This window comes from Staurois parvus, unplaced genomic scaffold (assembly GCF_062004578.1).
Source record: "Staurois parvus isolate SC_StPar_1 unplaced genomic scaffold, SC_StPar_1.0 ptg000120l, whole genome shotgun sequence".
Lineage (NCBI taxonomy): Eukaryota > Metazoa > Chordata > Amphibia > Anura > Ranidae > Staurois > Staurois parvus.
In genome coordinates, this window is record NW_028317916.1 from 2,132,884 (window position 1) to 2,150,701 (window position 17,818).

At 39.4% G+C, this 17,818-nt stretch overlaps 1 protein-coding gene across 5 annotated transcripts in view; it reads left to right on the plus strand.

The window, feature by feature from the left end:
* The window catches only part of ST7 (suppression of tumorigenicity 7), a 134,685-nt gene that overhangs the window by 57,019 nt on the left and 59,848 nt on the right, over window positions 1-17,818 (plus strand). For all 5 annotated transcript variants that reach the window (XM_089672090.1, XM_089672089.1, XM_089672094.1 and 2 more), the window contains one exon: window positions 8,486-8,568. In XM_089672090.1, coding sequence (XP_089528216.1) covers window positions 8,486-8,568 — 83 coding nt within the window. The remainder of the gene's footprint in view (window positions 1-8,485; window positions 8,569-17,818) is intronic.

The window sequence follows — 17,818 nt, forward strand, 5'->3', positions numbered from 1 at the left end:
GAGCTTTTCAATTACACTGCGAGTGCTGCAACTTTTTGCATACCTGAATTGATGTGTTTTCCTTTTCGTCTTCGGCTGGTCAGTTGGCTGCATATTCGGCTTGCATGCTGATGACTACTTTTGACAGATACGGCCACTGCTTTATATTGTGCTTGGGAAATTAGAAGCAGTTGTGGAAGCTGTGACGATCCCAGGATCGCTGCCACCAATATGTGACGAACCCAGGATCGCTGCCACCAATATGTGACGATCGCTGCCACCAATATGTGGCGTCAGACCCCAGCCCTTCTCACCAAACTCGTGATCGAAGGACTAGCCAATCTAAAACCGCGATGTCACATGCGTAACAATGCCACACCCAGCTGCACCCCGCACAATGATTTTACAGCTAATTGGACCACAATCTATGTACCGGCAGCCTGAATGCGATTGTAACTGGGTCAGGTTAATTACGCAATTAACCCTTCACACTACCACCACTTCCTTTTTGTACAGAGAAAGAGGAAACTCTGCGATATCAGCTATAACACTATAATAGTTTAAATAATCGTCTGTATAACACGGTCACCGCAGGATGGTTATACAGAGGGTTAAACAAACACAATAGCGCTCTTTTAGAGGCAGGAATTCGTAAATTGCAATAAAGAGCTATAGAAACAGTTCAACGCTTTCAGAAGGAAAGATTTATTACTAAAAGGTCAAATGGGGTGCAATAAAAATATTTGCAGAAAAAAGATGCAACTATATATATAAATATACAGAGAGCAACAGCACAGCAAAGAGATAACAGAGATAAGTTAGAGGGTTAAAGTACTTGCCAAAGTCCTGGGTTAGCAGACCAAGTTTCAGAGCGAAAGGGTGCTGGTCTCCCCAGGTGGTTCTGATGTTAAAAAGGGAGAGTTCTTCAACTTAACTGTGTTAGGCCTGACAGCTCATTTTGTCGTTCCCCAGCAGGGGGTGTCTCTGAAGTCAAGGACCAATACCCCGTTTAGGGTGGGAAGGTCTGGGCGTAGACCTAAACTAGAGCCAAAATCACTTTTAGTTCACATTTTGGCTCATAACTTTTCATATGCACAAGTGACACTCCACCCGTGAGTAGATTATTATGCAGACACGTCTGAGGATTGATTAGATATGAAATTCTACACTGAATGGTTCACAAGATCTACTTTTCTGCTTTCCTATGTATTCCAGCCAAGGAGCGTGACCTATCAAACTGCTCCTCTCCTCTTGGCCAATCTGACGATATGCCTGGTTTTTATGTAAGTCTGTCATATTCCAAGATATGAGACATAGAGGAAAAATGGATTTTAAAAGTGTTTATCTGGTTCTTGCTTCTTTGGAATGCCTTGATCTGGGAAGGCTTGCGTTATCTTTTACGAGGTGTGATATTGCACAGCTCTCTCAGACAACCAGGCACCTCGAGGCTCCCTGCTGGGCTCTGGCCTGCCTGCAACACTTCCAACACACATGTCCCTGTGGATTAACAGAGAGGGAAGGGGGAGAATGAGGGACATAATGGAGATTTCTTAACAAAATGGAGGTCTGCGTCAGTCTTTGGGTGTACGATTGCGACAGAAGCCTTCTCTGAATCCTTCAACATGACCCTTTTAACAGCTGCTCTTCTTCCGTCCCTGCTATTCTACATTTTGAGCAGATGGCAATCAGCCACCAAGCCAACAATAACTCATTTTTGGGTATAAAACCATCATTCTCTTTTTATTTTGGACTGTCTTTGGCTATTTTTAAAGATATTTGGAAAAGGCATTTGTGACAGTTCTTCATGTACTGCCTTTGACCTTTTTTTTAACTCTCGCTGAGAAAAAAAAATGAAAAGAAGCTGAACCTCAGGAAAAATTACACAAATGAATGCAGCTCCATATTCATAAATATATTGTTAAAATAGAACTATGGCCTCCCACAAACTATAATGTTCAGCAGCACTTAAGTGTATCTGCACTTACAGATTTCTCATAGTCTCTTTGCAAAGTCCCACCGATACCTTTTGATCCTGCCAGAAAACACATGGCATGGGATGTGTCTTTGTAACTGGTGATTCACATGTTTGTATCTTGTCATTTAGCACCTGGCCATACATAGTCCTTTCCACTGCTTTCTGGCGTTGAAGAGGATTCAGCTGAGTGAAGGAAAATTACTACTTTTTGTTTACCTTTTAAGGATTCTGCATCAAATAGTAACTGAATATGGACCATTAGACCATCTTACAGGAGTTTATGGTTGTACTGTTTATTTCAAGCTGTGTAATTACCTGAATATCAGCCTTTTACAATCCACCTTACAGTAGAAATCAGAAAAACAAAATGAGCACAAGAAGCCAATCAGTTGTGCTGCAACAAGAGATCAGGGGGATGAGCTGGTCAGTCCGCTGCTTCTATTTTTCTGTCCATTCAGAGGATGAGGGAGAAATGAGATCTGTAAGTGTTAGGCCTCATTCACATGACAGGTCTGATCAGGTCCACTTGTCAGTTTTTTAGGCAGACCTGAGTGGACATTCCATTTAACCTTGACTTGTGTCTGTTTACACCCATCTACCTCCAATACACTCTGGTCTGCTAAAAAAAAGGAAAGGGGTCCATCCTCCTCCATCTAGGTGGATTGAATCGGAGGGCAGTCAAATATATACGGACAGCTGGACTGTTTACTTCCAGCCATCCATAGAGCAAAGTGGGCTGTGTCAGTGTCCAGTCTGCATAAACTGAGCGGGCATGGACCTGTTATCAGCCTGTTCTGCTCTGATCAGTAGAGGATCAGCTGACCGATTCCCCAGATTCCTAGCTGATCAAAACGGAGTCCACCACTGAGTGAAAAGGTTTTACTAAAAATTATGGACAGCGCCACTGGATAGAAAAAATACAACATGAAATATTAGATGAATATAACTAAAAAACAGCGGAAGCGCAGCTATCTTATCCTTGAAATCAAGGTGCTGCATGGAATAATTAATCAATTAAGACAGCACTCCTCACTAATAATATACCTCTTAGTTTGTCAGAGAAAATTTCATCTATATTGTTGAAAATAAAACAAAAAAGCAATAATTAAATACATTAGTGCACTAGAATAAACCATGGGAAAAAAGTGACTCAATGTCTATGTGTATGAAGAAATCAATAAATGTCCAAAGAAATGTCCATAAATGTATATAGTGAAAACAATATATATATATATATATATATATATATATATACAGTGGTGATCGAAAGTTTGGGCACCCCAGCTAAAAATTTGTATTAATGTGCATAAAGAAGCCAAGGAAAGATGGAAAAATCTCCAAAAGGCATCAAATTACAGATTAGACATTCTTATAATATGTCAACAAAAGTTAGATTTTATTTCCATCATTTACACTTTCAAAATAACAGAAAACAAAAAAATGGCGTCTGCAAAAGTTTGGGCACCCTGCAGAGTTAATATCTTGTACTGTCCCCTTTGGCAAGTATCACAGCTTGTAAATGCTTTTTGTAGCCAGCCAAGAGTCTTTCAATTCTTGTTTGAGGTATCTTTGCCCATTCTTCCTTACAAAAGTCTTCCAGTTCTTTGAGATTTCTGGGCTGTCTGTCACGCACTGCTCTTTTAAGGTCTATCCATAGATTTTCAATTATGTTGAGGTCAGGAGATTGTGAAGGCCATGGCAAAACCTTCAGTTTACGCCTCTTGATGTAATCTCCCGTGGATTTCGAGGTGTGTTTAGGATCATTAGCCATCCTCTCTTTAACTTCAGCTTTTTCACAGATGGCATCAAGTTACCATCCAAAATTTGCTGAAATTTTATTGAATCCATTTTTCCTTCTACTCGTGAGATGTTCCCTGTGCCACTGGCTGCAACACAACCCCAAAGCATGATTGATCCAACCCCATGCTTAACAGTTGGACAGAGGTTCTTTTCATTAAATTCTGTGCCCCTTCTTCTCCAAACGTACCTTTGCTCATTCCGGCCAAAAAGTTCAATTTTAACCTCATTGGTCCACAGAACTTGTTTCCAAAATGCATCAGGCTTGTCTATATGTTCATTTGCAAAGTTCAAACGATGATTTTTGTGGTGAGGACGTAGAAGAGGTTTTCTTCTGATGACTCTTCCATGAAGACCATATTTGTACAAGTATCTCTTTATAGTGGAATAGTGTACCACAACTCCAGTGTCTGCCAGATCTTTCTGGAGGGATCGTGCAGTCAAACGTGGGTTTTGAATTGTTTTTCTCACAATCCTGCAAGCTGTTCTGTCTGATATTTTTCTTGGTCTTCCAGATCTTGCTTTAACTTCCACTGTTCCTGATGACTGCCATTTCTTAATTACATTCCGAACAGAGGATATTGACATCTGAAAACGCTTTGCTATCTTCTTATAGCCTTCTCCAGCTTTGTGAGCGTCAACTATTTTCAGTTTCAGTTTTCTAGACAACTGCTTAGAAGAACCCATGGTGCTGATTGTTGGGGGAAGGTCAGATGAGTCTGGGCATTTAAAACCTTTGAGATTGACATAACCTGGTCTTCCCAGACAATGGTTGAGAACAATCCATGACACTGGCAGGTCTCAGCTTGGCAAAGGGGGCAGTGCATGCTATAAATTCTGCAGGGTGCCCAAACTTTTGCAGACGCCATTTTTTTGTTTTCTGTTATTTTGAAAGTGTAAATGATGGAAATAAAATCTAACTTTTGTTGACATATTATAAGAATGTCTAATCTGTAATTTGATGCCTTTTGGAGATTTTTCCATCTTTCCTTGGCTTCTTTATGCACATTAATACAAATTTTTAGCTGGGGTGCCCAAACTTTCGATCCCCACTGTGTATATATATATATATATATATATATATATATATATATATATATATATATATTTTCATATTCTTCAGAAATTCTTCTTGTAATTGAACCTTCTGTGTTGTATAATCCAACACCACGTGAAATCCACCACCAAACAAATTAAATATACTCACTGGAGCTCCATGCTGGTAAAGTTATAAGCCAGCTGAAAGTGCTTTGGCTCTGGGAACAACGATCTGCAGAGGCACACGCTGACTATTACAACTTGATTTAAATCTTCATGCACTCAAATGGGATCATAAAGGAGAGAAAGAGGAATCTACATAGCATAAAACCATCCACACATTTTATTAAGTTAAAAAGCTTCAGATCCACTCACATTGAAAAGTGTCACAGCCGACACTAGCTTATAGCACATAAAACAATGTTGATCATAGGTTTGCTTTGATCACTGTTTGACATCGGCAGCTCACCCATACATGGTGACATCACCTCCGAGGCCCCGCCCTATGCGTTTTGTCAACCAATGTCCTCCAGGAGCGGAAGGATGTGCGTCGTGACCGACTTGAAATGTATACTCTGAACACTTAATCTTACAATACAACATAGCATTCTAAAAGACATTTGTTGATCTAATACTGCAAAATAAATCAGTAAACCCCCATCTTAGCAAGCTGAAAACTACAAATATACACTTAATCATTCCCGATCTTCTATATCGCACTCTTAAAGGGCCAGTACATATTAAAGGGTAACTCTACCCACAATATCAGAAAACCATCCAAAACTACAAATACACAATGCATAGTAATAGTTACCGATCTTCTATGTTACACTCTTAAGGGGCCAATTATTAAGGAGTAACTAACCACAATATCAAAAATGTATAAAAAAACCAGTTAAAAACTGCAAATACACAACTGATAGTTCCCAATGCTCTATAACGCTGTCAGTTATGTATTTGTAGTTTTCAACAGTTTTTGATATTGTGGGTAGAGTTACCCCGCCTGCCTGTGTCAAAGTGTAAATCAGTACTGGATCGACAGATATACAAATCTTTTGGCAGGTAAATGTGTATGTATTTCATCTGCTGTATGTGTATAGCCATCTGCCTGGAGTTCATCTTTAAATTTGAATACATTTCCACATAGTTTGCTTATTTTGATTTAATGGAAAAACATACATGATCTTACTGAAGGAGAGTTTTGACGTGAAAGAGATATAGTGCTATTAAAAACAAAAACCTGCTAAATACTTTTTAAATACACCCTGGATAATGTTGTTTAGTAATTGGCTTACATTTTAATACAGCTTTAACCAGATTAGAACTTAAAGCCTTGAGTGTTTGTATGAAGTAATGCACAGCCCTGCCTAACACCTTTGTTTCATGTGCCGTAGCTTTCTGACTTTTTTGTAGCAGTGACTGTGAGCCTATTTCTATACATAGTGACATCCAGTTAATTTAAGGACATTATTCACCATGTTTAGTCAACCTGAAGATATGTAACTGGCTTCATGCCAACACTTTATAGTATTTTTTTTTTCTAGTGCTTTTAACTTTTGACCTTCTACATGTGGGCTTCAGCATGTTACCTAGCAATTTCAAGAGCAGTGAGGTTTATTTACTAAAGCTGGGGAGTGCAGAATCAGGCTCACTTCTGCATAGAAACCAATCCGCTTCCTGGTTTTAGTGCCAAAGCTTAACTGAACAATCTAAGGTTAGAATCTAATTGGTTTCTGTGCAGAAGTGAACCTTATTTTGCACTCTCCAGTTTTAGTAAATAACATTTGGGTCCTAACTTTTTTGGCTCTGATGAAGAGTGTTTGCCCTGGAAACGGGTGAACCATTGCTGATCCCCGGTCTCCGTGGCAGTCACTTTCATCTGGGTCCTACCTACCACTGTGTTAGTAGACAGCTATTTCCCATTGCTCAGGCATTGGTTGAGCTGGGAACCCTCCCTCCCCTCCTGAAGACTTTTAGGATGTATGACATCATTTGCCTAGGCGTGGAGACCAGGAAGTAACTGAAGAAATGTAAAAAAAAAAAAGAAAAAAAAAGTTTAAAACATTTAAATATGATATACTTTCCTAACTATTTACTAATACTAACAGCATAAAGATTAAAAATAGTCCATGTTGTATGAAAGAATGAAGTTCCACTTTGAGTCTCTTAGATTGTAAGCTCCCAGGAGCCCTCCTAACTCTCTTGTATTGAACTGTATTGTTGCTGTATTGTCTCCCGTTATATTGTAAAGTGCTGAGCAAACTGTTGGCGCTATATAAATCCTGTATAATAATGAGTAAGTACAGTAACTAGGCATCACAGTCAGCAAGTGCCATTGTATTGCCAAAGATGTCTGTAGTATGATTTAAATAAGTAAAGACAGTAGTACAATTTTGCAAAACTAATTGCAGTAGTTGTTTAGAGGGGAAAGAGTAGAAAGGAGAACATAGGTGTAGAAGCAAAAGTGGTATTAGGGAGGAGGAGAGAGGAAGTAGAGAGCCGATGTCCTTGATCACCATCCTGGGCTCAATCCCCATCCGCTCACCACCCAAAGCAAGCGTGTATTTGTGAGGTTGTAAGGACATGGGGACAGGGGAAGGGGTACTCCAGGATATGCCACAGTTGCCAAACGTTATTATGCTTATCAACAGAGTTGTTGATAGTAACCAATATTCCAACCTTTTGACATTCTTGCTCCTGGTGTGAAGATCCGTTCACATCTCTTCCATTGAATGTCTGCTGCTGTAAGGATATGAGCCAGCAGATGTTTTAGAGAAAGCAGTAGGAGATATACCTAAAAGGTATATTTTGATTGCAGCTGGGATCTGGTGTCAAAAGTGGATTAGGGTCTGAACAGCTTACCAGTAATTCAAATATATGTTGAATTATTGCTAGACCCTTGCATCTCTATCATCTGTCATCAGCAGAAGGGCCTAGAGCTCTTATCTGGTGTGTAGTGCCAATGAAAACATGTATATGATGTTACAGTATTTTGTACATATGCTGTGTTATGTATATTGAACGTTTACAGGCTTTGGACCATGTGATTTGTCAGGTCTCTAAGGGTAATTCTGCCCCCAGTATTTGTTCTCACTTTTTTGTATATGGAGTGCTTCGATGAACATGGGGAGAGCAAGGGAAACAGCACTTTGCTAATTTGTGAAATTTACCCTTTACTCGAGGGAACACCTAGGCTTGAACAACATAAGCTCAGGGAATTGGAGTGGACCAGTCAGGGTTTGAGCATAGTGGCGAATTTGTAAGTATCTGAAAAAGGCCCACGTAGGGAGGTTGTAAGTGTTTTGGAGATCTGAAAGGATTGCAGATTTTTGGTTCTGATATCCACTAGAATGTAAACTTTCATGGATATTTTCACGGTGCTTCCAAAAAGCCTAGCTGAGAAAGAGGGGCTAACCCTGAGCCTTGTAAAGTATGGTGAACTGAAAAGCAGTATTTGATTGAAGTAGATTTTACTAATGTTGCCTTTTTTTTGTAAACAATTTCCTTTTCTGGTTGAGAAATCTTTTTCTTTTCAATAGCTTTTATTCAATTGTCAAAAGAAAATAACAATACGCAAATAAAATGTTATAAGTGAGAATTCCAATACAATAGACACTGTGTTGAAGTATGATTACATTGTTGAGGAAAACCTGTATTTCACAAAGGATTTATACCTGTCTTTCTTCTCTTTTTCAGTGAGCATGTTTTTGAATACGTTAACCCCTAAATTTTATGTTGCTCTGACGGGTACATCCTCCCTCATTTCAGGACTTATTTTGGTGAGTAAATACTTTTATCTGTAAACAAAGGCTGCTTATATGTGGACATGTAATAGACCCAAAGGCCTATCACTGAAGCTGTGCTGAGTTTAGATTTGTTTGTAGGTACTGTACATATACTTGGCATGTGAACAATTGGTGAATACAACTGTTCCTTATTACAAGGCCAAGAGCGAAGTGCAATATCGCAAATTGTATCAGAAAACAACTTAGTTTATTTTACATTTTAAATTTGGTAGACAATGAGATTGCTGGCAAACCATTCTATTGATATGCCCGTGTGTGACCGACCTAGATTTACTATAGTTAGCAAAGAATATTGTAGAATATTTTTTGCCAACTGTTGTAACCATTGTCGGCTTGTTATCCAGAGAATATGTCCATGCCTTCATAACACTATACAATAAATAAAAACTTTAGTGTGTAGTTTGATACATTTTTGCTTGCACTTTGTTTTAGAACGAAGACAATATTTCTAAAATTTCCATAAACCATTTTTAATAATTGTGCTGTAATTGTATTTATGAATTGTTTGCAATTGTTTTCTGTGTGCCCTTGTGGTGACTGGCATTAATCCAGTGCAGGAGAACTCCATTCGACACACATAGCGTGAACGAGCCATCAAAGATCACAACTGAGACTCTGATGTTAGGTTTAAGGTCAAAACAACAGCGTCCGAATCTTGGTACTCCTCAATAACACACGGTATCTGTCACTTGATGTGGTGCAGCCCTCCAGATCGGGGAATCTAGGAACTGTCAAGAAAAAAAACACAAGAGGGTGCACTCTCCTCATGAATTACTGTGATAACAGATTTATTATAAAAATAGATCACAAATGGATACTCACAAGCAAACATAAAAACAGACATAGAGCCAGATTTTTATGTCCCAGAAAATGGGGTCCTGTCCCAACAGCTGCCCAATTGGAATAGCTGACACGTTTTGGAAGATGGGAGGTCAGCTCTGAGGAATGGAGTCCATCTCCCAAAGCGTGTTGCTCTGTGGTCCAGTTTTGATGCTCATATGCCCATTGTAGTCTCTTTACACTGGTTGTCATGGACACCCTGATTGGTCTGCGGCTACCCCACCCATTCACCGCAAATTTCGATACCCTTTTTTTTCTGCTTTTAACTCATCGTGTTTATGGACAACAGTTTTACCTGCTGCCCAATATATTCCACTGACTTTCAGATGCCATTATAACAAGATAACCTGTCCGTGGTCATAAAGTTATGGCCGATCAGTGTAGGTTATACTGCATTTTTATGCAGTGCATCACAACCTGCATTGAATGGGCTGCAGTGTTCTGTAAGACAGCTGTGTTCTGGAGATGCCGATGTGCCATTCAAAGCAGATTACAAGCATCTGCTATTTTATATTAGTCGGCTGGCAGACCGTTTAGTTTTTTGCTGCCATAGAAAATAACAGAGAGGAGCGGCGGTCATCGCCTCTTTTGTAAAATTTTGAGGATGAATGTCTCCACAATGCCTATAACAACAGAGGTAATTATGGCTTGTTTTAAAGTACGTTTACTGTTTATTTTATGAAAATACTTTCTATGTGCGTAATCTTTGCATAGGTGAACTTTAAAATGCATAAAGGCAAATCTCAAAATTCTTGGCATCAGACATCTTAGCCAGACTTGTTCATCAACGTAGGAACAATTTAAATGGTGACAGATTGACCACATTTATGAACGTCTGCAGCTGTTGTGTGTCTGGACTTTGTACACTGGCAGTTTGATACATGTACAGATATCCTTTCACAGGGTTATTGTTGGGAGACTGCAGCCCTAGATGGTCAGATCCTGTGTCTGAATGTTTTTAAAGCAGAACTCCAGGAAAAAACTTCTTTACATGTCCTTTGCTGATTTCTTATTTTCAGTGAATATGTCATCCATCTTCTGGTTCTCTCAGTAGCTGAATGAGCCTATTCATTTTCAAATAATGCCATTAATTCACTTTGGGTTCCTGTTTGTAAGACCGGTGGCTGCTATGCCTCCTATTCCCTGAGCCACTGGTCTTGGCACATCCCTCCTGTAGTTCTTCAGGACGCAGTGATGTAATTCAGCCCCACTTGCAGTGGTTGGGGATCGAGACTCTCAGACATATTCAGCATGTACAGTCCTAGTGTACCCACCCATATTTACTCTAATTCCCTGTGGTTGATGGGAACTGTAGTTTCCTTTTACTGTAGAGAGAGAGGGGAGGCTATGATGTATTCCCTGCTGTTACACCTTCTCCTTGGCAGAGCATATTCTGTTATCTTTTGATTTACATATATGAGGTCATGAAAATTCAATTAGACTTTTCTCCTAAATGGTAAGGATTCTCAAAATGTTATTAACTCTTTTTAGTATTTTATGTAGGGGGTGTACTAATGATTTTTTTGACATATCTAACTTTTTTTTTTTAAAGTGGTTCTAGAGGCAAATTCTGTACATATATGTAAAAAACAAACCTTCCGCATGCAGACCCCCCCCCCCATACTCACCCAGACCCGATCTTGATCTCACAATGTGCATGAAATGAGAGCAGGGGCTCTCCTGGCGCTCTCCTTCCTCATTGGTTCAGACACTGCTCCCACTGCTGTCAATCACAGTCAGTTATGCAGGAGTGAGGGGCGGGGTGGGGCCCAGCCACACTGAATTGAGAGGGAGCACGCATAAGTGCCCCCAAAACAAGCAGCTTGCTAAGGAGGCACTCCGCAAGGGGGAGAAGACACGCGCTGGCGGGGGGTCCCGAGAAGAAGAGGATTTGGGGGCTGCTCTGGGCAAAACCATTGCACAGAGAAGGTAAGCATAACATCTTTTACAAAATAAAGCATTTTCCTTTACAATCACTTTAACTTTACTGAGATATAGTAAGGAAGGATTAGAAACATCAGTTTTGCACTGCTGTGTTCGCATGAAAGGGAATGCCTTCCTGCCGTTACTGACTTCATTTTTTCAAACCCTTGTGATGCCTATCACAAACCCAGGACAAGTATACAGATAAGGACTCCTGACTTTCCTAAACTGTATACTTACTGCAGGGCAAGGAATTGAAAAGTATTTAAATACTGTATTTTGCATAATGTTTTACCAGTCTAAAGCTGGCTATATGTTAGTCTGTTTGCACAATCTCTGTTTCATCCCATTAAGATCAAACTATATAGTACAGGTTCTATCAAAACAATCGATTTAATTTGCATCCAGTCAGGTAGGTACTTGTACTATATAGTTGTTGGTAGGTCTAAAGGACATTGTACAGTAAGATAGAAACATGTATTCTCAGCTTAACAGTGCCTAAACTGCCCTATAACTGGCCTGTGTTTGAACCACATAAAATTATTGTTTTTTTTTTCTTTTCTTTTCTTTTTATTCATGTTGAGGTTGTGCTGACAGATCTAATTTTAAGACCCTTGGATAATGAAGGTCAAAAGGATCTTACTAATAACCCCTGTGTATAGTGGTATCTGTAGGTGTACCATTATGTGCACTGTTTACAGCTAATAAGGAGCAAGACTGTTTAATTGATTCTCTGTAGATTCTTAAAGGAAAATATGCATCTCCCTAAAGATAACAGTTTGAAAATGAGCATTCCTCAGGGGCTGAAACACTAAGTGATTCTTGTTTCTCTTGATAGATCAATTTTTTTTTTTGTTCTATCGCAGGAATAGACATTTAAATGTTCTGACAATTAGGATTGGACAACTGTTTTTATCTATATAGTTTATTTTTATAGCTGATGTATGATTTTGGTGTCAATTTAACCGCTTGCCCCCCATAAGATTTACCCCCCTTAATGACCAGGCCATTTTTTGCTATTCAGCACTGCGCTATTTCAACTGGTAATTGCGTGGTCATGCACCCAAATGAAATTTGTCCTTTTTTTCACACAAATAGAACTTTCTTTTGGTGGTATTTGATTGTTTATTGTTTTTTTTTGTTTTTAGTGATATAAACAAACCCCAAAAATTTTGAAAAAGAAGATCATTTTTACTGTCGGTTATAAAAATTTTTTTTGTAAACTCAGTTATAAATTTAGGCCAAAATGTATTCTGCTACATGTCTTTGGTAAAAAAAAAAATAAAAAAAATCCCAATACATGTATATTAGTTTGTGTGAAAGTTATAGCATCTACAAACTATGGTGTGCATATGTATGTGTGTGTGTGTATGTATGTATATATATGTGTGTGTGTGTGTGTGTGTGTGTGTATATATATATATATATATATATATATATATATATATATATATGTATGTGTGTGTGTACATTAATACCTCGGTTTACAAACGCCTCGGTTAACGTAATTTTCTGTTTACAAATGAAAATCCATTGAAAATAATGCCTCGGTTTATGAATTTGTTTTCACAATACAAAGTGTGAGTACTGATTTTGAAATGCAATTGCCAGATTTTTTTTTTTCTTCACTATAGCTCACACAATTAGCCGTCACTTTCCCCGGAGTTAATGGAAACTTTGTTTCTTTTAAGAGACTAAAAAGAAACATTGTTTCTCTTAACTCAGGGAAATAAACTAAAATAAATCTTTCGTTTAGCTAGGGGGAAGTGTCAGCTGAATTTCTGAGCTATAGTGAAGAAAAAAAATTACATTTTTACATTTAAAAAGCAGCACCATAATAAATTAAAAAAAAAACGGCGTGGGGTCCCCCCTTCAGGTCTGGTATGGATTTGGGGGGGAACTCCCTCGCCAGAATTTAAAAAAAAAAAAGGCGTGGGGGTCCCCTCAAAATCCACACCAGACCCTTATCCGAGCATGCAGCCCGGCAGGTCAGAAAGGGAGGGGGGGGGCGAGCGCCCCCTGAACCATACATGGTACCCCTACTCATTCATCACAAAAAAAAAAAATGTAGTGTGAAAAAAGACAGGACACAGTCTTTGACAAGTCCTTTATTAAAAGAATGTCCCCCGCAGTAGATCCAACGTCAATCACGATGCCTGCCATCACCGCCAGTGCCGCTGCCGCCCCTCTTCTGATGATGGCTTCCAGCCTTCTGCCTGCTCCGGTGGTTTTACAGTTCTTAAATATGTAAGCGGCGGGGACATCACTGTAACGGACCTCAGACACCCACGACTGGGTATCTCCATCAAGAAGCTGCTTCTCAGGCTCTGGAACACGCGACCAGTGAATCTGGCTATTATTACCCCAAGATCCAGATGACACCAGATTTGAAGTAAACCAGAGGTAGACTACTTTATTTGAACACAGATACAAGATATATACACTCAGGGGACAATCCCCCCTCCCTGCACAATGACACAGGGCGGGGCAGTCTATGTTTAGTAACAAGAGACACACTGGTATTCAAACTTCACACCAGCAGACAGTCCCATCAGGAGGGAGGGCTGCTGGAGACCCCCCCCCCCCCCCACAAAGCTAATACACAAACACATACATCCCACAGTAGTTTGCTCCTAAGCCAGACAAACAATAGAACAATGGGTTGCAGCCACATAACATTAAACAATCAACAACCCTCACCCCACCTATCTCCTAAACATGTCTACACAGTCTGAGACAAAGCCCACACAATATTAGGATAGATCACCCTGTACCCCTAACATGCACAGGGTGATTTACACATAAGAGGGATATGGGGAACTGAGACAGGGGTCTCCCCACCTCTCCAAAGTGAGTTGGGTTCAATGGGCCCCCTACCCAAATTGACTCCTGTCACAATCACCTGAGTGACCCCGCCCCATGCGACAACAGTGATGTCACATGGGATGGGGTCACATGCATGATGTCCCCGGGTGGCCCCGCCCCTTACATATTTAAGAACGTTTTTGTTTTTTGTGAATGAGTAGGGGTACCATGTACCCCATACTCATTCACATAGGAGGGGGCCGGGATCTGGGGGCCCCCTTGTTAAAGTGGGCTTCCAGATTCCGATAAACCCCCTGCCCGCAGACCCCTACAACCACCCGCCAGGGTTCTATGGAAGAGGCCCTTGTCCCCATCAACATGGGCACAAGGTGCTTTGGGGGGGAGCCCCCCTGCCCCAAAGCACCCCCGATGTTGAGGGAATGTGGCCTGGTATGGTTCAGGAGGGGCCCCCACCTTTTGCTGACTTGCCAGGCTGCATGCTCAGATAAGGGTCTGGTATTGATTTTGGGGGGACCCCCACGCCATTTTATTTTGTTTTTTTTTACATTTTGGCATGGGAGTTCCCCTCAAAATCCATACCAGACCCAATGGGCTTGGTATGGATGGGAGGGGAGACCCCACGCTAGTTTTTAAATTTATTAATTGCTGACAATTCTTTTACATTCAGCTGTCAGTGGGGAACCCCATTGACAGCTGAAACATTTACACATGGTTGTCACTGCTAAAATACCGCATGACTTGATAAAATAACTCATTAGAAACCATTCATGCTGGTTTTGATGCATTGCAATATAATATAAATGTATGATTTAGTAATTCATGATAGTTTAGAGCATCCTGGAAACTCGGACATACAGCATATATACATTACAATCCACTCCAGAATTACTTCATGTTGTGAATTCATTCTGCTGTAAAATTTCTAGAACCTCCTTCACACTTGTGTTTCTCAGCTCAATTATGTATGTTCATAATACAACGAACATTCGCTAAGTACCCTTTGCGTGCACCAGTTCATCGCAAGTGCCCCCTACAATTTACACATGCATTGCCCAAACCACTAAATGCATGCCAGTGCTTTCCCAGCAATCACTTCTTCCAGAACAACCAATTTAATTAATTTAGTTTGTTTTGTATATCATTGTTTACCAAAAATAAAAACTAGTATACTTATGTGGATGGGAGAAGTACCCTTGAAATGTACCCTTGGAGTACAAGTATCACATGCTGAGAACCCCTGAACTGCATTAACAGATCTAACCCTATTTTAGCAACAGGTATACGTTTACAGACTTAGCTGTTTAACTGCCACCGTTTTTGTCTCATAGGATAATAATACACAAAGCAGTGCTGCACACCTGGCTAGGAGATACATGAGCTGAACCTATCAATAAATATAATATGCAAAACTGCTGCCAAGAAAAGTGAGTGTGCTAGAATTTGTGCTATAGACATTCGAGTGATAGCAGAACATTAGGACAGCCCTCAGGAAGATGGTAAATGCAAGATTAGTACCAATGTGTACAGTATGTATTCTACTTATTAGTTGTACATGTTGCATTTTATTGTCCTTATTTTTGTTTTTATTTTGTGTTAGTTTATAGGTTTGTGTACATGTAACTAAGCATCTGCTTTTCAACAGTAACTTTTGGGCTAGTGTAATGAGTGTTGGAGGTGCACACATTCATATAAAATTTCAATGGAAGACAGAAGGCAAAGTACAAGCCGATCTCAGGATTATTTGATCTACCTGCAAATGCACGTGCTTGCCAACCATTAAAATGCTATTGATTCTTACAACCATAAGTAGCTTCCCTTGTATATCGGTTGGTAATCCATTTTGGTTTTGTGTTCTAAAATTGGCTATATCATTTATTGTACAGGATCTTGTGCATTTGTCTTTTGTGTCTTCATTCGTGTGATAATGTTCATTCAAAACACAGTGTGGTCTTTGTTCAATGGATTTATACTGGAATTGGTAATCCCTGGGTAAGCAGCCAGCTTCTAACTGTCTGTCTTTTGGCTAACTTCAGCTTCTAGAGTAATGTTACATGTAAGAAGCTAAAGGGGGTTTACACTAGTGCCTACCCAAACTGAGCTATCCATTTTGGGTGAAATTGTGCTACTAATCAAGCCCACATGAAACAATGCTATTTCTACAGCCCAACATTGATAAAAAATGATAAATGACTGGAGGTTCTTACAATCTTTCTGATTACATTCTAGGCAATGTCTCTTCTTCTTTTTTTTTTTTTAGAATTTTATTACATAATATATAGCATATCAACCATAGTATACAGTATGCTCAATTTGTAGACATCAGGTTACAAAAATGTTATAGATGTAATTCATACATAAAGTCAGAAAATAACACCATAAACAGTCAAAAACAATGATTGGTATGATGATATGGAACCCCCTTATTGGGGTTGAACCTGTCACTCCATATGGGTTCATACTGTGAACAGACTCCTGCCACTTTGTAATAAGAAAGGAAAAACTATTTGATCCCTTGGGGGATTGTATATAGCGCACTCGAACAAGTCATATGTTCATTACAAAAACATGAAACCATCATAACAAATAAGAAATTTGTATCTGTTCCAGTTTCCTTATAAGTTGACTAACGTGAAGGCTTTAGTACTCTTCTCTTCTAATATCACAGCTCAAATATGTTCCGAGAAGTAACCCCTCCATGTATCCCATTTCCTATAAGTATTTGCCTTATGATCTTTATATGCTAACAACTTTTCAAAATGACGTTGAATATTGACTCTAGAGATCACCACTTCTATTTTTGGTGGATTGGTGGACTTCCATTCTTTAGCAACTGTAGTCCGAGCAGCAAATAAAATATGCAGAATTATAGTTCTAGTGGACAAGGAGAAAATCTCCGAACCAATACTTAGTAGTGCCAAAGCTAGAGTGGGAGGTACCTAGATGCCTGAGATGTGCCATATTAAAGAGAAACCCTTTAATATCAGTGCATCCCCATACAATATGCAATAAGTTCCCCATTTGCTGGCACTCCTTCCAACATAGGGGGAAGGAAGCAGGGCTAAATTTAAGTAGCCTAAGGGGGGTCAGGCAATGTCTCATTGATTACCTGCAGCCGATACATCTCTGTATCTTTTAACAGCCTTCATTTCATAGAAATGTTAATTTTCACAAACAGAGATTGTCTGCATTTTGATGATATTTTTTTAAATTATTTTTTCAGTCTTGTTGTCTCTTATTTTTGTAATTGGCTTAAAGAAAGCAGTTTGAAGATTGATTGCTAGGTGGATCTTTTTGGCTTGGTGCAATTACTCTGCGTCGTTGCTTGTCCTTGATGAATTCTGGCTTGTATTCTTATTAAAAACTAAACCCACAACAGTAAAATCAATCTGTATATGCAGTAATGGTGTGCCGAAAATGAAAATTCAAAATGCACTTGGCCGAAAACCGAATCCAAAATGCGCAGTTTTTAAAAATGAATATATATTTTTTGGAAAAAAAGTACACTTTGATAAAAAAAAAAACAATATATACCCAAATTTTTTTGTAAAATGTGAAAGAGGATGTTATGGCGAGTAAATAGATACCCAACATGTCACGCTTTAAAATTGCACACGCTCATGGAATGGCATGAAAC